Raw genomic sequence first — 21645 nt, 5'->3', positions numbered from 1 at the left:
CTCCTAAATAAAGTTAGATAATCTTAGATAATCTCCATGACTTTTGCATATATAGTACAAAAATTGCGACATGATTCCCTGGTGAATTTTGCCAAGAGTTTTGCATCTGTTATTGCAAAAGTCTACCTTTTGATGTGAAAGTCATAAAAATGTTGTGGATTGCACAGACTTTCTCATGTTGTTGAAATACTTCAGTATGAAATTCCTTTTTAGCATGTGTAGACACCCAATTTTTTTTCAAGATTCCAAAAATACTAACATTTTTTAAATAATCAAGTTACAGGTTGGAGCTCACAAAGGGAATAACATGAGAAAACCTAGAGAATCTGACCCTAGATGTCTATCACATTTTAGTTGTCTGACCCTGGACAACTATCTCAATTTAGCGGTCCAATATCTACCTTGTTTCCAGACGACTACTCTGGTTTAATAGTCTGGTCTATCTGACATTTAGCTTATCATGTCTCCAGAGGATGGTCGAACCTGTTTAGTCGTCATTCTCCAAACAGACAAAACAGTTTGATTGTCCAATCAGTTTAAGTAAATAAGAAACATTTGTCTCATTTTCAACCACTTTTACACGATTCTGAGATAATATTCTTCCTGGATAAACTTTCTTTCAGAAAGAACTCATCCCAATTAACCTCATCTCTTAGTGCTTGTAAATAGGAGCTCACCCCTATGATCAAGGGGGAGAAGGAAAACGTCTGAATGTTGCATCAACACTCGTCTCTTCAATCTTCCTCACTTGCACGAAGGTTCTGCTGGAACAACTTTAGAAAACCCTCACTTTCTGGTGGAAATGTTGCCAAATAGACGAAAAGAACTCAAATCCTAAAAAGGACCTTGGGTCCAAAAAAGGTGTGTTTGTTTCCCCTTTTCCTTATTTTATTTGTTCATTTTATTCATTAAGTTAAATTTATTAGTTTAGAGTAGATACTTACATATTTTTTTTGTTTATTTGCATCATTTGCTCTATGAGTTGCGCTACAAAATCAAAAGGCATGCTCCAGCTTTACCTTTCCTTTGGTGAAGGACGTTCAAATTTTGAACGATGTCCCCACATATTTTTAAAGAAGTTTTTAGTGATTTAAAAGGTAAGTCTCAAAAGTTTTTTATCAACAATTTTTTGGCGATCACGATGGGATGCCATTTTTTTTAACATTTTGTAGCTAGACCTGCATTTTAGTCCATTTTTTTTTTTGCTTTGTTGTATGGCTAAACCTGGTTCAGCCATCCACCCTATTCTTTTCACAGACTGGGCAGTCTGAGGTCATGTCTGCACCTACATTTTGACTGCTCTTGATAATATTATTGTTTTGTTTAGACGACTAAACTGGTTTAGCGATCCATTCTACTTTTCTCGTAGACTAGGTAGTCTGAGGGCTTGTCTACATTCTGACATTTTGACTGCTCTTGATAATATTGTTATTCTGTTTGAACTGCTAAATTAGGTTTAGTTGTCTATCCCATTTTTTCTCATAGACTTCAGTCTGAGGGTCTACTTGTATTCCTACATTTTTACTGCTCTCCGGAATATCATTGTTTTATTTGGATGGCTAAATAAGGTTTACTTGTCCATCTTGCTTTTTCTGCAGACTTGGTCGTTTGAGGCCATGTCTATGTATTGTCTGCTCGTCATCTACTCTATTGTCCTTGACAGGTTTGACTGTCCAGCTAAACTTTGTTTCAGACATATTTGGTCATTCGGCTGGAATCTGTCTTTCTCTCCTTTTATATTTCTGCAGATTGGTCATCCAGGTCCTGCAGATCATTTTTGTAAACTTGACCGTATTCGTCCTGTGCCCTCATTGCAGACTTGGTCGTTCAGGCCCTGCAAATTGGTCATTCAGGTCCTGCAGATCATTTTCACAAACTTGACCATCTTGGCCCTGTGACCTCATTGCAGACTTGGTTATTCTGGGCCTGCAAGTTTCCTGCAGAGTTGGCCGTCTAGGCCCTACAACCCTTAATTCTTTGGTCGTCCAAGGTTACTTTTCTGTTTTAGTCGTCTGGTCTAGTTTGGTTGCCTGGCTATTTAGCTGTCTGGCCGTCTAACCTCGTCTGGCCGTCCAACACCTATTATCCTAAATCTTTAATTTATTTAGTTTTTTTATTCCGAATATAGACCTTTTTGCATTAGTTTCATGCATAAATATTAGGTTTAGGCTTTTAAATTATTTTCTGGAGAAATTGCATAACATTTAGAAATTAAGAAAATATAGCCTCCAACAAATTTAGAAAATTATATGAAAACCTTATTTTTTCAATTGCGGGCATATAACTTTTTTCTATTCGCTTTTAGGATTAAAACTCTCTTTTTTGTTTTGGATTTCAACTCTCCTTTGTTTTACAATTTAGAACTTCGGATCTGCTCACCCGTACCTTTAAGTTATTAGCTTGGGTATATTGGTAACAATATTATTTGGAGCCAAAACATCCATACCAGTACTCTTAAGTTATTAGCTTGAGTATATTAGGTATCAAATTTGAAAGGAAACCCCTATCCTAGAACCCCAAAAAATATCGCAGATCCATGGAGTACTTTTTAAGAAAACTTTGGATACCCGTCTGATTGCAAAATCTCTCTTTACTTGTTTGGAGTATCATGAATATATGATCTTGGACTAAGAAGACCAACCACCAATCTATTCCAGAGGAACCACCTTAAAAAAACTCACTTATGGGATGCCACCCTATTTGCTTAGACTCATGCATGAGATGTCATATTAGATGTCAAATATCGCGTACGAGGTGGATCCATATGAAGAGACCCACGGAAAAAAGGAAAGGGTCCAGTACAACCGAAATACATCTCTCGTCGATACTCTGAGTTCCTTGTAACGTTCCTCTAATGAATTACGAGAGGGACAACTCCAGCACAGGTGAGTCAGTCAGAAGATGAGTTCATATAACTTCTCATGTCAATCCCTCAATCAAGGAGAGTGGTGAGCTGGCACAAATGAGACATCAAATGAGGAAGATGGAGAAAATGACAAGGAAATTGCAAGAAAGAGAAGAGTACCAACAAACCTGAGAGGAGTTGGAAGAGAGAAGAGATAGACATGCTCAAGAACAAGAATATTGGGGTGAATTCCAAGTGTCCGATTGGGAGAGGAGAGCTCACAGGCACCAGGTAAGCCGCCTGGTCCACACTAGATCCTTAGAGTTAGATAGGAAAATAAAGCCCTTGAGAGCATGGTTCAGAATCTGAGCACTAGAATGAGATATGTGGATATGGGTCGAAGCAAGTATTCTACGAAGAACTTCTTACCTAAAGGGTATGATGATGAAGACAATAAAGTTCCTCCTACGTTTTTAAAAATCAAATGAAAAAGTGACTCGAGAACTCACCTAACATTATTTATGGAGACTATGGTCAAATATTGGAACAATGAGAGGAGGCTAGTCAACTAGTTCCCCAGGAGCATGAAAGGGGAGTCATTAGTTTGGTTTGCCACCCTAAATCTTCAGAACATTTGAGAGTTCAAGCAAATTATCAACATGTTCATAGAGTGGTTTTGTTTTAACGCGGATGCTCCGCGCACAATCAACCAATTGTATGACCTCAAGAAAAAGAAGAAGGAGGGCACCCATGAGTTTATAAACCGATGGAGGACTATGACTAGCAAAATGAAGGAGTCGATCTTAGACTTGCATGTGTTGGTCATAATCATAGATGATTTCTCCTAGCCCCCGAGGAGCTTGATTACCATGGTTCAAGTGGAGAGTTATGCCAAACTCATTAAGAAGGCTACCACCTTTAAGGTAGGCATTAGAAGGAGGGTATATGATAGGTTCTTGAAGAATAATAAGGACAACAATGTCTATAAAAAACCAGACCCGTCCAAAGCTCAAGTGAATATCATTCAAACCTCCAAACAAGGTCATCCAGGTCAAAAGCAAGGTCACCAATACTAGAGGTAGGGCTAACAGGGGCAGAGGGGAGGTACCCAAATAGGTGCCCTCTACAAACATAATGAGAAGGAAAGTGGGTACAAAAAAAATCTGAAGTAGACCAGGGACAGGAGGTTCACAAGATTCAAACCAACCCGATCACAGGTTTTGAATTTGTTGTTGTAGGATGGTCTGATTAAATTATTCGAGATATCAAACCCTTCGCAAATGAAGGGCAAAGACCCATCCAAGTATTATCGGTTTTACAGGATGGTGGGCCATGACACTAAAGAGTGTTATGTCCTCCACAAGCATTGAATAAGGGTTAGGGGTTATTGTGGGTTGTTGGTTTTTATAGTCGTTGTTGTTAACTGAATGATATTGTGTGGTTAGTGTATGCAATTATGATGGCTTCTAAAATGGTAAGGCTATTTTACTATAGCACTGATCAACCTATTTAAGGATCTATATTGGTCTCTAAAATAGCAACTATAAGAAATTTGTAGCATTGAAGTCTCATAAAATTTATATGTAGAAGTGTCAATGATTCTCCAGTATAAACATAATTCTGCAAAGATGGCCAACAAATATGGATACATGTCTTTGACGATGATGATGTAGAATCAATGTTATATAGTGATGACGTTTACTTAGTTGTTAGTAAAGCTATAGGTGCTATTACAGTTGAACTAGAAACCATTGTTTACGAAGTTAAACAAGATGTTGTTGGCTACAAAGTTACACAAGTAGTCTACAGTGACGTACAAGAAGCAATAAGAAGAGATGTACAAGCAATTATTGAATGGAATAATAGATTATTTGCCTCTATCTCAAGCACCATGTAACACTTGTGAATTTTATCGGCTAAATAAACTTGAATTTTATATTCATAAGTTGGTACCAGGATATTCTCATTGTTTTATTTTATTCTTATTTGGATCTTAGATATTATGTTTGGATCTTGAATGTCATATCCCCTATATACTATCCGAATATTTGATATTGGATTCTGATGAATATCTAATAGTAGATTTTAATTTTTAGTTCAGAGCCTTGATAAAGGATCCTCGATATCATGGTTAGATTTGGTATTGGATCCAAAAAGTATTATGTGGATCCATAAATTTATAATCGGATCTTAAATGAGAAAAACCTTATATAGGATCCATAGTAGTTTATTTTGGATCTATATTAATTTACCGATTTGGATCCCAAAAATTTATGCCCCAAAGGTCTGGATCTAAATTACTTTATTTGGATCTTGAACATCGAAACTTCAATATTAATGTGGTTTTGTGCATAAAAAATGTAAAGGTCAAAGTAAATTTTATTAGATCCATAATAAATTACTTGGAATCTAGGATAATATATTTGGATCTATAGTGATTTAACTAGATCCAAATTTAAATTTTTTAATACTAGTAAGTTAAGATTAAAATAAATTTTTTTGGATCCTTGGATCCAGATAGCCTTGTGTGGGACTCAAACCATAATACATCACGGGTCATAGTGTAAAAGACCCAAATCCGTATAACAAAAGAAAGAATCCATGTTAAAAAAAAAACTCACGTAAACCCTAAAGTAGGGTTTACTTTTTTTTAGAAATATGTGTGTGTGTGTGTGGGGTGGGGGGGCATGAAAGCGCCCCTTTCACGCAATAAGGGGAGAGGGAAACCGACCCCCACAACCTCCCTCTTCCCCCATTTTTCTCTCCCACGCTCCTCTTTAAAACCTCATCTCTCCCTCTCATTACCTCTCTCGTTATCCACCTCCTTCTCTCTCTCTCTCTTTTACACGGTCCAGCGTGAAGGTTTCTTGGATTCACTGCGGCGGAAAGAGGGAAATAAAAAAAAAATGGGGAAAAGCTTAAAAAAGGTAGGGTTCTTGCGATTTTGCATTGTACCTTGTGACAGGCATGCAATATGTTACCTCACGACCATGGGCGTGAACTTAAGCTATTCAGAACTTCTGATCTGTGGATTCTGAACTGTGGAATACATATCCACGTCCTACGTGCTTTGGATTTAAAGATTTTTTTTCCGCAATATGTGAAGTACACATAAGATTTATATGCGTGACCGATATTTAAAGAAATTTTGAAATAGTTTCAGCCGCTGATCTGCATTTTGGTATCGAGAAAATTTGATCAAACCTCTGATCTGTGTGTGTGCGTTGGGAATATTTTAAAGTACATTTGATCTCGGATATACATAATTTGAAAATAATCTGAATGTAAAAAACCTGATTTGAATAAGCATTTGTCGATCTTTGGCTTAAACTTTAAATTGTATTTTTGTCATTTCTGGTTTCTGACTTCTGTTAAGGATAATATAAATATCGTGTCAATTATTTTCGATAAATTACTTGATGAGCTTGGACTTGAGATTTTAAAATCGCTATTGTAATCTAATTTCTAGAGCTTGATAAATTCCATCACAAACGTGTAATTGTTACTCTTTCAAATTTTAGCTTGAGTTTGAGTTGTCATCTATGAATTGTTTTTTTTTGTCATGATTAATTTGTTAGATACGCTAGTGACTACATAAATCAACACTAAATTAAAATTTGGCTAGAATTTTTAAATCACTTTGCATTGTTAATGTTTACTCCTGTATATAAGGTATGATAGTAGTCCATATAGCCAATATTCATTTACCCTGTCCACTTGTGACATGAGCTTTGATTGGCCACTTGTAATTACAGGTCTTTACAATTTCATTTTTTGTTTAATCAAGTCAGATTCAGTCTGTTTACATGGATGTCTATACCTCTGATTTGAGGTAATAGTTCTTAGTCATTTTATTTAAGAAATTAAATTTTCTATTTATACTCAACCTGGAGCCAACTTTGATAAGTAGTCGGTAGAAAGACATTGGGTTCTTACATATACTTGTTATTTTTCTTTGAGCATAGTTTAATTTATTGTAGGGTTCTATGACCTTGCCATGTGCTTTGATATATCTTTCTGCACACATTTCTTTGCACACAGTGACAAATAAATATGCACTTTCATGTTTGTAATTTCTGCAACACACACACACATACACACTGTTTATGACACATTTTGTTGCACATATCACTGCACAACCACAGAAGTGTACATGTATTTTTGTTGTGATCCTAACTGCGAATAAATCAAGTCTTTAATATAGTCTTCTGCACACACTTCTACGCACACAGAGACAATTAAATATGTGCTTATCATAGTTGTTATGACTATGCACACACACTCATACTGGGCATAGGAGCCGACTCCTTCCTCTGGGGGTTGATCCTTATTGCAGTATGGCAGCTTGAGAAGACTAGAGAGTCGACCCTGGACCAACAGAAGTCAACCTTTTTTTCTTGCTGCATATGAGCACTATGCTTGTAGCTGAAAATGGGTGATATTAGACACTTGTGGGAAAACAAATATAAGTTAATAATCGAGTTTGTAATTCGGGTGAGTTATAACGGTGATGCGTGAACAAGGGTTACACCTGTTATGTTAATACAAGCCATGGTTTAATATTGGCAATTAAAATGCCAAGTGTGATACTTAAGGTTTATGAGTGGATTACTCGAGTAATATTGCTCATACACAAGAGAATCTTAAATATTATAATATTTGTTTGACTGATTTAAAGGTACTAGGGCAGTCTGAGTGAAAATTCTATAAATAATCTGATTGACTTATCTAGGGTAGGAATATTTGGGAATACGCTACTACTGTAGTGTGGTTCACAACTTTTGTGAGCACCTATGAGTTGAGCTATTGGGCTCAACTTTGAGATATCCTAAAGGTCGAGTAACAAAATTAATAAGGTAAACAACTACTCAGACTCGGGCTTACCTTGGATAGGGTAGGTGATACACAACTCCGGGGACATGTGCTTTTTAGCTTCGAGCGGCAATGGCTCGTTGGTCCCCAATCATCGGAGTTAGGGGACCCATACTACCAAATTGTCTTAGGTGGTAGCTCCAAGTTCTTTTGCAGAAGTTAGAAATGCATCCTTTTTTTTTGGCCTTTGGGAGGTTCTCTCGGTTAGTTAACTGATCCCTTAGAATTTCAGTTTCAGTTAGATGTCTAGGTTAATAAAACACCAAGTATAATAAACCCTCAAATGTTCTCTTCTATTACGATTGTCTTGGCCTGCGAGTACCCGCGGGATAATTCAAGAGAAACTTAAATTAAACTTTTTAAGTATTTCAGTCATATGAAAGATTGTGAGATTCTGTACTTGAACATGTGTATATTTATTTCATGTTAGTTCATGAATTAGAAATGTGATATGCAATTGATAGATTTCCTGTTACTTGTTTTAATATGTCATGCTTTATCTCAGCTATGCTTTCCATTAAATATTCAATTGCATTGTATACTTGTTACAAAGTACATCTACATAATCATAGTATTCTTCTACTCAGGCTGGCTGTATGATTCAAATTACTTTACCATTATTCAGGAGAAGAATAAAAGAATCAGAGCGGTAGCAGAATGATGTACGGGCAGTGACACATGAATTATTGATAATCCTGGGATGTTTAAAACTAGTTTAGTTTATTTCAATTATGTTACTAGAATGTTCATAACACTTACTTTATTATCAATTGTTATTAGAAATGAAATGGATGGTATTTGCTTCAAGTTTCCCTGTGACATGCACGAGATGCTTAACCTGGTTTAAATTAAATATTTTCGCTGTTATAAAAAAAATCTCAAAATTTGTGTTAGATTTTGGGGTGTTACACACCATCTTTTGAGCTGAATTCTTTGAAGAACATCTCACTGTCCCAAACAATTAATAATGAGAGGATTACTGCAGATGATATTAAACCACATAGGCAAACCCGTGTTAGTGATCTTTATCGCAATAAGTTAAATGACACCTAGCTTTCCAATGTAGATGATAAATCTAGGTAAAGGTTCTTGGACTTTTTAATTTATACTTGAGTTGGAGGTGTTGTTTTTATTGTTAATTTTGAGAGTTGAAAATGCATGCAAGGAAGCAAAGAGAATAATATATATGACAAATTTTGATTTAATTTATGCAACCAATCAGTCAAATTGAGGTAGTGGCGATAAATACCTCAATGAAGAATCATATGATAGCCATGATGATAAATATATCATGTTGGTTGAGCCGAAATTAGAAATGATAGGAGAAGACCAAGACAATAATGATATGGGACAAACAATGTCGAATGAGAATGATGCACAAATGGCATTTGGGAAGTCAAACCCTTAGTTCTCGTTCAATGGATTCTCATTCAACGAAGAGTATTTAAAAATCAATGAAGTGGAGGCATCCCAGTTCTATAACGAGTTGCAAAAAAAAAAATTAATGATTGTAAACGGTTTTAGTGGCCAACAACATACTCAAACGATGGAGAAATTGTTGGTGGCAAAAGGTTTCATAATCTTGAGTGTTATGTGTATTTTTGAGAAATCATGTGATCAAGAATAACTATTAAACAAAATTTGTGAAGAGCTATAGTAACAAAGTCAATATCGTATGCACATGAAAGAACCCATAAACTATGGTTGATTGCCATTGGAAGATCCATTGCACAAAGGTGTATGAAACAACGTTTTTTCTAGTGAAGATGTATGAAAGAGAGCATATATGTGGTGGATCAGTGGACAATTTTGTAGTGAAAGCAGTGTATTCCAAATAGATTTTATGTGTTACTCACAAACGCTTGCACAATTACCTGAAGATGACTGCAAGCTAAATCATGAATAACATAAGTTGGGAGAAAGGTATTGAGGTTATTTATAAACAAGCATGACATGAATGAGAATATACAAGGAAGGTGTTATATGGTTCATTCGAAGAGTCTTCCAAGATGCTTCCTACCTATTGCGATCATTTGATGATGGCTAACTGAATATCACTAGGGTACATTGAGACCAACCGTGAACATCGATTCAAGTACGTCTTTATCCTTTCTTTCATGCATTGATGAGTTTTTGAAAGGATATCCTCAATTTCTTATGGTAAATGACATACTTCTAAAAGAAAAACACGAGTATATTATTGTCAGCTCATGACATCAATACAACATTTGCAAGTAGTGTATTGCTCTGACATCGATATAAAGCTCATGATTGATCTCATGGCTACATTGTTGATCTTCAAAAGCAAGCATGCTCTTGTGAAGAGTGACAAGTTAGCGAGATTTCATGCTCACATGCATTTTATATGAGAATAAGGTACCAGAGGATTACTACAACAAGTTTTTTACAATTGAATCGTATCGAGCTACATATAATAGATATCCATTATTTTTTATGGTGGATAACATCTTACACATCGCTCCTTCGACTCTTATTCTTGTCTATCCCTAAAAAATAGGATGTAAATCACATCAGCCTAAGTCAAGAGGCGGAGAACAGAACACAACACAACACAACACAAGGATGTGGTGTCATATAAGTGTAGTCAATGTGATGAGGTTGGCCATAATATGCAGAAACACAAATAAAAGTATGTATGAGTATTCTATACTTTGGAAAAGTATTTAACTAATGTTTTTAATAAATTGCTTCTTTATAATTTATATTCTATATTTTTCAATTAACTACTTTAACATCTTATGCATGCTAGTGTTTTTTAATTAATTATTTTTTAAAGTTATATTATATGTTTTTTAATAAAGTACTATAATGTCTTATGTTTGCTATGTATATCTTATGTATCTTAAGATATAATAAAAATGTATAACTGTAGTATAAGAAAGAACATCAAAACCAGGTCACCAGCCACAACCCCAGCCCCAAACAAAGACGCAGTTGAGGTAGTTAAGGTATAATTATCAATATCTTGAATTATGTATATACAACCAATGGTACTAACGTGTACATGTTGATATTTAATTTTAATTGACGATGAAAACAAGGTGATGAGAATGAATAAGGTATGCAACAACCAAAATGTAGTTAAGTGTTTTTGTTCGGAGAAGAAATAATGTTGGCCAGTGACATGAGTATATCACAAGTTGTTTAGTTTTGTGTTTGTTATGTTTATATGTAGACTCATTTAAATCTAATATGAATATATCACACATTTTGATGATGCAGCACTTAGAAAAATTCATATTGAGACTACAAAATTTTTATGTCAAAAAAATGCAAGCAGGCGTAGATTGCCAAAGATCATTTATTATACCCTGTATTTCTCTGTGAATCTCAAAAGCAATATTTTTATTGCTTTTTACCGTCTAATAGAAACTAACTGGTAAACATTAATTGTTAACATCAAATGCTCTAAAATGCAGGATATCAAGATAGGGCTCACCTTTGCCTGGGTCTCAACAATTTGCTATATTCATTCTATGAATGTGACAAGGTATCTGTTAAACAATTGTGCATACTTACGTTTACATTTACATAATATAAAATTTTAACTGCACACCGACCTTAAACTCGTTTTATGTTGTAAATCTTAATTCATGTCAACTGTAAAAATTATCATTAGGTTTTTGAGAAATGAATATGAAAGTGAAGTAAATTAGATTGTGCAATTTCACGGAGTCTACAGATTTGGCTGATCAAGACATAGAAACCATAATATGATAATATTATTTATTTAATAATATGCATGTTTTTCTCTTATAGACTTTTTTAAGTACAAGGTTGTGTTGTAGGTTTATTTTTTTCCAGGGTGGTGTGACTACGACGCTCACACTGAATGGATGACTACTATTATGCAAGATATTCTTAAACAAATGAACAGGTAATTATTTTGCACATGTTTGTTAACTCAATTAGTACATGTACATGTTCTTCATTTGATATATAAATATTACATGTATGATTATGAAAAATTTGTCATATTGTATATGCAATACATGGGCTTAAGTGAATAATTAAATTCCATGCATATACGATATATTATATGTCATGTTTTGTTGTTTTTTTATGTAAGCTATTATTATTTATTTATTGATAACCCTATTTTTCATAATGACATATATATTTATAGAAAGCATATGATAAAATTCTATAAACTTGAGAAGAATAATGTATGTTTACAGTGGGCCAAAAAGATGATTGAGATAATGAAAAAGAATGCTGAGGGGGGTGAAGAATAGGAAGAAAAGAAGGTTGAGGAGGAAGAAGAGAATGATGAGGGGGTGAAGAGAAGGGTAAACAAATTGTGGATGAAGAGAGGGCGTCAGACGATGAGGTGCCGCATGATGAGGAGAAGTTAGCTGGGTTGTGGACAACCCTGGGGAGTATACATTGATGTTTTTGTATATTTGATTTTGACATTTAAAAACTTGGATGTAATTTTGATATAATTGTCAGTTGTGGACTCATTTTTATTTATATATATTAAAATAAATTGTTAAACAAGAAATATATATATATCCTGCATCTCTGGATATATCCTGTCAGTTGTGGATATATCCTGTCAGTTGTGGGGCCCAAACCGAACTAGAACCAGATCCTGTCAAGGGCCAGGTCCAAACCTGCCTGGCATATGTGCATGTATCTCTTCAGAACATAAGGGAAATTCCCAATTGAGTCAAAATTGGTTTCAGCCCATGATCCATATTCGACCACACAATGTTGGGTGTGATCCAATTTTGCACCAAGATCCTATTAGTTTGCAGGTATAGGTCCGTCCGGGTCATGTAACTATCGAGCAATGTGGTTACACAAGAAAGAGAATTGTCCAATTAGGGTGTTTCGAAGCTTAGAAAACCTGCCTATCTAGATCCAGCCTCATCAAATCTTTTTCAGATCCAAATAACTCAACAAAGCTCAGAACCTAATTCAAGGTAATCAGGTCCAAACCCTTATCAGATGCACTCTTTATATATGATAAGCACTGATTTTCACTTGTATTTGGGTCTCGAAAATCCCAGTTTCTACAGTACCGGATCCCGCATGTGGTAAATGAGCTGGCTCCAGCAGATACTTGATCCATTCAGATTTTGCCTTTTTTTTTATGACAAGAAACCCTCACTGACCCCGGGTGGGACCCCACGGCCCACCTCTGGAAGCCATTCAGATTCTTAAATCCTGCCAGGTAACCTCTCAAACTGGGTGTTACAAGCACGTGCAACTTAACGGCTTGTTGGCTTTGCTGCCAACTAGAAGTCAAAAGCTAAATGTGTCCCTAACCACAGATTTCAGTGCAGATTTGTAATTTGACTTGCACGGTGATAGAAGCTATAAATGTTGCATCCTCGGCCTCTCATAAGCATGTCATTCTCGCAGGCGTTTCAAATCCTTGATCCTCTTGCCTTTTCAGTTGGTAATGGCTACATAAGTTTTCCTTTCTTTTTCATTGTGCATTTTATTATATATATATATATATATATATTGTTTTTTACTCGAAGAGAAACCAGCTTCAGGCGCAGAGACCTAGCCACGCCGCGCTGGCTTAGCCTTCCGTACTTACTGTTCTGTCATCTGTTTGGTATACACCCCCTCTCAAGGAAAGCCTCTTTCTCTTCAATCGGAAGAGAAAGTGATTTCCCATGAGGAGAGGTTGAACCAATCTTGATAGGACAGATGCTTTTTGTGCATTGGGGCTGCCGTTGCTTTATTAGGCACGTCATGTGCTGGTGTTCTCAACCCGGAGGTTTACCTTGCAGGGAGGCAGGCAGGCCCATTAAGTGACTCGGTCCACAGTGCGAAAAAGAAGGATATTTTTCTTGCATTTATTATGTGAACCTTACTATATTCTTATCATGGAGAGAGTCTGTTTCATCCCTTGAAAGAGGTCCATTTTTCTACGACAGAAGGTCACTTTCATATGTGGAAAGACAAAAAAAAAAAAACCCTGGAAAGGTGTTTCTTGTATATGAAAGAGAGTTTCTCTTGGAAATCAATGCAAATGTTAATTCCCAAACTGGGGTTTTGGCCTCATTGATTTCATGGGCCGCTTTGTGTTTATTATAAGGCTGCTCTCTCTCTCTAGAGAGAGAGAGATGGGTTTGTGCTAAATGAAATATGTTAATTGGGTTTTTCTATTCTTTCGGTATTTTTTTTCCTGACCCCATAAATGTGCTGGGCATGGTCGATTTATGAGGAATTTACACTTGGATCATGTGTTTTCGATGAAAAAATTGATATTTGGAGCCTCAAAAAAATACAAAGATTTTAGACAGTTGTTTGGATTTAATTTGGGCAATGAAGAGTTAAGGTTTTCCTTTAATAAAAACATCCAAAATTTTCTTTTCAATTAAATTCATATTTAATTTGCCAACCAAACTTTTCCTTCATCATGTTTCAACCTTTTTATTTTCATATTTAGTTTGCCAGTTAAGTCTTTCCTTGAATAGCCATTCAAAAGTTTCTTTTCAATTAAATTTATATTTAATTTGCTTTAACTGTGTGTTACCTATCCATTTGTCAACCATTTAAAGCAGTAGATGATACATTCCTTTTAAAGACTCTCTCTCACACACTCTCTTATAATACATATAAACACATTCATGCTAAACCCATTTGGTGCTAGATCGGAGTTAAAGCGTGCTGACCATTCATCAACAATGCACAAAAAATGCATTTTTGACCGCCAGTAAAAGTTCCAGACCCTTTACCAGCGCTTTTAGTGCACCAGTAAAGGCCTCTTTCAAAAAAATGTGCTCAACTTTTAGTGTCACACTAAAAGCGCCAGTAAAGGTATCTGACCCTTTATCCGTGCTTTTAGTTGCCACTAAAGGTAAAAAAAATGTGATTTTGTATTTTTTTTGTGCTGATCATCCATCAACACGCGCTATGGATGGTCAACGCACTTTAGCTCCAATTTAGCACCTATGTGGTTTAGCACAGACCCATTACTCTCTCTCTCTCTCTATATATATATATATATATATATGTATATATATACATAGAACTTAGTAGAATTCATAGTTGTAGGTTGCATAAACTCAATGAGACCTTCTAGACTCAACTTAGTTTATTTCATAGAAATGATGTATTGGGTCATGCTTTTTGGACATAAAAATAGGTTTTCTTAGTCATGCAATTTTGTTTATTTTGGTAGAAATAATGTATTGGGTCATGTTTTCGGACATAAAAATAGGTTTTCTTAGTCATGAAATTTTAGTACACTGTGATCCGTTGAATTTTTGAAGATCTTAAAAAACCTACATTTATGTCATAATCACATGATCTAAAACTTGTTTTATACTAAATAATGCTTGTAGATGGTTTGATAAAAAACAGTTCACAATTTTTTAAAATTTAAAGCTTTTAGTAGGTGGGAGTAGGTGCTCTGGTAGCACAGTATCATATATATATATATATATATATATATATATATGGAAATTCAAAATCACTCTTATTTCCAAAAGCAAAATCTAATTGTTGGATCATGTTTCAAATATTTTATTTATTGAGAGTGTGTTAATGACTCGAATACATTCATACCATTTTTAAACCACTCTTATTTTCATGAATTGTGAGTCGCTGATTTTTACTGTCTAAAAAATAAAATCTTATGGTGTATTGAACATGATAAAAGCTTTTAATATATTAAATAAATCATGTTAAGTACACCTGTGCAGATAGATTTACTATTTGGTGGCTAGATTTATGCAAACAAGTGTGTGTACCACGGTATGGTACTACGGTGCAGATTCTTCGGAACCACCACCACCATGTAGTTTCATATATATAGTTTTTTAGTGTATGTTTGATTGCATACAAATGTGATTTGGAATCTCAAGCAAATTAAAAACCAAATATGAATTGAATTCAGATGCAACCAAACATTGGGTTGAGGGATTACAAGATCAATGGAACTGGAAATGCTTTACTTGGGTTACAAAATCTGTGTGTGTGTGAACCTGCATGCATGCACGCACGCACGTGCGCATGATGGGTCTCGTTCCCCTTTTTTCTCATTGCCTTACTTTCATAAGTTTGGGGTGTGAATTTTCAGGACAATGGCTGAGCCAAGGAAGAAGATAAGCCTTTTACAAAGTGATGCCCTCCATCAGGTAGTATCTTTTCAATACAACAATTGCTTTGACGTAATGGCGTGAAACCATTAGGGTGAATGTAGAGAATGATGGAAATAGAGGTGTTTGTTATAAGAGAGAATTCTCGAGGCATCGGAAATTCTTTTTTTTCTCTTAAGTAGGGATGCAAACAGTTCGGATCCGGAATAGCTAAATGCATGGGGATTCAGATTAGAATCGGATTTGGATCTGCCAAAATTGCAAAACCACCTTCCTGGATTCGACCCATTTGCATCCCTATTCTTAAGACTAGGGCTGGTAAACGAGCCAAACCAGACGAAGTTGGGCTGTTCAGGCTTGGGTTGTTAATTGTGCGCTTGTCATGAGCCGAGCTCATTACGAACTGATCACAGAGTTCGTTTTCTGAAAAAAAATGTTTTAAGTGTTTTTAAAAGCTTGATAATGTATAAAATGTATGTATATTACATATATAAAATGTATATAATATGAATATTATTCATATAACCCTGAAAGTTGAAACCCCCTTGGTCCAAATGTAAAAAAGTACTGACCTTTTTTTTTTTAATGTGTGGTTTGTATAGTACATATTGGAGACTAATGTATATCACCGCGAAAATGAGTACCTAAAGAAGATCAGGGAGGCCACGGAATCACATCGATGGTGGGTCTCTCTCTCTCTCTCTCTTTCGTGGTAAAATGGACTTTTTTCTAAAGGGTAAAAACGGTGTCGATGGGTTGAAACTCAGTGGGCCCAAGAGGGTCAATACCTGGGTCCAACTTTGAGGTGTTGGTACTGGATCGGGGTCTGACCAGACCTATCATAGGAAACACCTGCCTGGGTCGTATAGGGATTTCATAAACTAAACCAGTCCAAACCTGATAAATAATATTCTTTTATGCTTTTTAAATTTAACATTTGCAGATCTTAATTGAAACTCGGGTCAGGCCTGAGTCTGGTATGGGATTTTATAAGCCAGACCAGCTCCATATACTAATCAGACTTTAAGATTCTGAACCAAATTCTTGATTGGACCTCTGTCTTTATTACCAAACCGGATCTTAATGGATCATATACAGGTTGAGATTGGGTCATACCTGATTGTTGACACCCTTAGGTAAAATGATGAATATTACTGAGAATAAGAAAGGACAACTCAGGTATTAACCATAGCCATACTTTCGGTTAACCGAAAAACAAATTAAGGAGGTATGCATTTGAGTTACCTAACCTTTTTGGATATTGCTTTGTTAATGGGCCAAGCCTATCTGGCCCGCCATGGGCCAGGTTTGGGTCAAGGATTTAGGCCTGAGCCCTTTAGCTACAGGACCAAAACCCAGCCCTTTATATATGTTGTCGGATCCAGGTCGGCCCGTGGGTTACTGGTCCAGCCCGGCAAGACTGAGCTATTTCTTAATTATTAAAAATAAAAAAATAAAATAAAAAAATATTTAATTACATAATAACTTGATAACTATTATTATTTACCTAATTAGTTTCATTAATTTTATGAAAACTAGAAAGATAATCAGTTAAGTACATGAGAACATGTTAATTATTTATTATTTACCTAATTAGTTGCACTAATAAGTTGGGTTTGGGTCAAGCCAGGTCATGGGCTGCTCTTTAAACCTGAACCTGTTAATAACTGGGTCATCTCCAGACCGGGCCGTACTTAAAGCCCGGCGGGCCGAGCTCTAAACAGGCCCGAGCTGGCACGATGCCCACCCCTAGGCTTGTATTCATAATATCTCAAAAGTTAGCCGTGTGTTTGTAAATAGACCAAAAGTTAGGTGGGTTTTTGTAATTTTTATTATAGATAAGTTGAGGCCCTAGGCATATTTCATTGGAGGTCCATATTTCTCCATACTTTTTTTTTTCACATGTGAAATGTAAGAGTTATTTTTTTTTTTCATTTGAGGCCCTAGGGGAGGCCTCAAATCTAAAAGAGGCCAGTCGGCCCTGCTAGGTTGGCACCCTTACTCACATTACAAGACCTAACAAATCTTTTTTTTTCCCTTTCATTTGTTATTTGATAAAGGGCCACAATGGTCGTACCCCCAGAAGAAGGGCAGTTCCTCGGTCTGATGCTGAAGCTCATGAACGCCAAAAAGACTATGGAGATTGGAGTTTTCACTGGTTACTCAGCTCTTGTCACAGCTCTTGCATTGCCTGATGATGGCAAGGTATGAACTGAAAGCCAGCCATGCATTAAACAGGCTCCAGAGATCGGTCCGCGCAAGCCTGGTGGACCTTTTGTCTGGGACTGAGTTAGACTCAGAGGGACTTTTAGGGTCCACTTGACCTGAACAACTTGACTAGAATCAACTTGCCAAGTCTGACTTCCACTAGGCCTGGGCAGCTTGGTTTTACTAATTTTCCTATATACAGGAGCCTCCTAAATGGTTTTATCTTCTAAACATCTTAATTTCTCTTCATTATTATATTTTTTCTTAAAAACATCTTAATCACTTCAAAATAACAGTCACATGCATTTTTTTGTTTAATCCAAACCTGTAAATGTTTGTCATTGTTTAATTACCAAAAGATGCACTTTACATCAGATCTATTCAACCAGAATATTGGATTTTTTTTATCAAGAACTTTTCTGTGACCTGACCATTGAATTTTTATCACTCTAAAAGCACACATGAAAAATGTTTCATCTAAAGCATGCTTTCTAATAAGTAATAGAGCATATGTAAATTCAGATTAAGCAAACACCTATTTTTTAAGCTGTTTATAACAGTTTAAGACCTATGTGCTACTCTCTCTCTCTCTCTCTCTCTCTCTCTCTCTCTATATATATATATATATATATATATATATATATATATATATATATATAGAGAGAGAGAGAGAGAGAGAGAGAGAGAGAGAGAGAGAGAGAGAGATAGAGAGAGTTTTGTTTATTCAGTTTAATTTTGCAATGTTGGTAGGGATGCAAACAAATTGGACATGGGTGCATTTTGTAAGATTCAGATCCAGATCCAGATCCAACTCTAACCAAATTCAATAGGGGTCTGGAACACTGAGTAATATCATCACTGGATCATGTAAAAGAAGTCTGAAAATAAGCTTTTTGCATGTAAAAGGGACAAAGAAAGCATGCGTGATCCAAATCCTCAGTGATTCAAATCCAGTTTCAACCCTAAAAATTTTCTGATTAAACAAACAAAATCTGATCCAAGTACATATTTGGATCTTATTTTATGTATCCATATCTGAAAATAGAGTGTAAAATTTGGACCATGGTTTGACAAAGCCCTATTCATACGCATTCCAGTAATGTGTTTTACAATGTTTGGCTTTGCAGATAATTGCTATCGACCCGGATCGTAAAGCATATGAAATTGGTTTCCCATACATCAAAGAATCAGGAGTGGGGCACAAGATCAACTTCATTGAGGACAAGGCACTTAATTTCATTGATGAACTGCTCCAGAAGGTAAGAATGTTCACTCGTTTGTAGCCATGGTAGTACTTGAACACGTGTGTAACCGGGTCGGTCTGGTGAAGTTCAGGTTGGGTTTTGTCAGGTCCATTTTTTGAAATGAATCTAAAAATTAGAATCAAATTCAACCCAATTTGATTCGAGTTTGGATCTACATCTGGTTGCAGTTGAAATTGTAAACCAGTATAAGTTAATGGGTTTGGGCATGAATCTTGTCGAGTACAAATGAGTTGGGTATTAAACATACCCATTTTCAAATTGGGGCTAAAATTTGGAGTGGGACCTGATCCATTTTGAGAGCTAAACCAAGGTTTTAACCATGTTTGGCACATCATGCAAATGAGTCCAACCAAAGGAAGGTCTAAAATCTAAAACCAATGACGGCTCCCCTTCTCCAATGCTTGAACATCTCATGGATCAGACCTCGTATATTTGTTCTTTATAATTTATTTAGTAAGAATATGTTTTATACGAAGACTTTAAGACATATAAACACATTTTTAGAAACATGAAAAATTAATAACTCACATGCATTTAAAACTTTACATTACAAAGTATTGTGGGCAGTTGATTTTTAGCGCTTTCAAAAAACACATCTAAACATGTAAAATTCATAATCCTAAACATGTTCAATAAATAAATTATAAAAATTGAATATGTAAAGTCTCATCGATGAAAAACTCGATCGTTAGAGAAAGAATGTGGTCGATTATCATGGGTTGTAGATTTTGAGCATCATGCACGTAGGCACCTAATGATGCAGACAGCTATGCATGCCCTTCTCATATATATATACCATTGCTTGTTTTATTTTTAATAATAATAATAATGATTATTATTATTATTATTATTATTATTATTATGGTAAAAGACTAAGTGGTCTTATCTTTCAATATCAAAACACTAACCCCTTTTTTTATGCCCAACTACATGTGCTGTGTGTTGCAGCCAGAGGAGGTGGGCTCGTTTGATTTCATATTTGTTGATGCAGACAAGGAAAATTACAGGAACTACCATGAACGTTTGCTTAAGCTTGTGAAGGTTGGTGGATTGATTGCATATGACAACACACTGTGGGGCGGAACTGTGGCCGGACCCGTAGAGGGTCCACAGTTGTCCGAATCGTTTTCTCTGCTGCGCGAATTTGTACTGGATTTCAATGGATTCTTGGCTTCTGACAAGCGAGTAGAGATATCTCAGCTGTGCCTGGGAGATGGGATCACCTTGTGCCTGCGTCTACCATGATTTGGATCTGGTTCGGATCTCTGAGAGAAAGGGGTCCATATTTCAGTACTCTCTAATTATGTCATCTGTCTTGGACATCTTTCCTGTTGTTTTTGCTGGTTCTTCTGTTTAATGTACCCTTTATGTTATGCTATTTCAAATGTTTGGAATTTGGAAGGAGAATATGTGCACCTGTATCCCACGTTACAGTCGTACGTCATCTTGGACACGTGCCCCTGTATCACAAATAAATTTTTATTGATTAAAATAATTAAAAGAACAGTGTCCTTGTGGCTTATTTAAAAAAAAATTGTGAACTTGCATCTCGATACCGTGTCCCACATCGAGTCATGCACGTACTTTTGTGATATAGCCGGTATTAGTGGTATATGTTAAGTTGGGTTGACCTTGCATTGCTGGGCCATTATTTTTTTTAAACAATTGGGTCGTTAAGACCATTTGGGTTCGAATCAGTTTTTTTAAAACACCAAGTTGTGAAAGGTAAAAAAAAAAAAAAACCAATGCTATTTTTTTCATTTTGCATCACTTTTTCTACATCTTTCTCGCTTTCAAACGGCCCAAGATTGGAGAATGCCACAACAAAGATATTACTGTCTGTAATGTGATGTTGTCACAAATTCACAATATCTCTTTATTTTGAAATTCTTTTAATTTGTCACGAGCTTTCTTTTTGGAAAATTCCTTTAAAAATGAGATAACTTGAATTTGCATGATATTTGGTCAATAAAGAAAATTTGAAAAAAAATTGTGAACTTGCATCTCGATTCGCACACGCAAGAGGAGCTTTACACGTGTGAGGGGAATCACCTTAGGAGCCCTCTTGTGGAGAGAGAGAGAGAGAGAGCGAGAGCCGAACTATAACTATCAACATTACGAAACAGGTTCAACCAACATTGAACCTACCAGATCACCCACCAGGCCCAAGACATGCCAAGAAGCCCCAAAAAGAAGGGAAAAAAAAGGAAAAGAGAAATGAAAAGTGAAAAAAAATAATAGAGAAACACTGAACAACTACAGTTAGACGACGAGCATCACCCTGGATCATGAGTGGTCCTTGTAGGCAGATTGTGTTGTAGATCAGGGATGTTAATGCGAAGAATGACGTACACGTCCGCCAAAATAA

The 21645-nt window shown here is 35.8% G+C and overlaps 1 protein-coding gene and 1 long non-coding RNA gene across 2 annotated transcripts; both read left to right on the top strand.

Annotated features, from left to right (window-relative positions):
* The first annotated feature begins 5676 nt into the window (after positions 1-5676).
* LOC149833398 (uncharacterized) lies at positions 5677-8593 on the top strand. The gene is made up of 2 exons (XR_016433166.1): positions 5677-5772; positions 8343-8593. It is a non-coding gene; the product is annotated as an uncharacterized LOC149833398 (long non-coding RNA).
* Positions 8594-15789: 7196 nt separating this feature from the next.
* LOC149833397 (caffeoyl-CoA O-methyltransferase-like) lies at positions 15790-20613 on the top strand. Its single transcript, XM_090013425.1, has 5 exons — positions 15790-15843; positions 16407-16486; positions 17865-18009; positions 19140-19271; positions 20226-20613. Exons 1-5 carry the CDS (start codon positions 15790-15792, stop codon positions 20520-20522), a joined length of 708 nt encoding a protein of 235 aa, XP_089869551.1. The 3' UTR covers positions 20523-20613.
* Positions 20614-21645: the final 1032 nt, after the last annotated feature.

The sequence above is a fragment of the Nuphar pumila genome, chromosome 7 (assembly GCF_984573655.1).
Source record: "Nuphar pumila chromosome 7, dmNupPumi1.hap1.1, whole genome shotgun sequence".
NCBI lineage: Eukaryota > Viridiplantae > Streptophyta > Magnoliopsida > Nymphaeales > Nymphaeaceae > Nuphar > Nuphar pumila.
The sequence above is the reverse complement of the archived record's forward strand: the minus strand, read 5'-3'. Positions and strand labels throughout refer to the sequence as shown.

What these genes read in the sequence shown, in the direction of transcription:
- LOC149833397 (XM_090013425.1), top strand. Translation starts at nt 15,790, where the DNA reads ATGGCTGAGCCAAGGAAGAAGATAAGCCTTTTACAAAGTGATGCCCTC. An exon ending in AAAGTGATGCCCTCCATCAG is followed by an intron (nt 15,844 to 16,406) that starts GTAGTATCTTTT and finishes TGGTTTGTATAG; the next exon opens with TACATATTGGAGACTAATGT. An exon ending in GCCACGGAATCACATCGATG is followed by an intron (nt 16,487 to 17,864) that starts GTGGGTCTCTCT and finishes TATTTGATAAAG; the next exon opens with GGCCACAATGGTCGTACCCC.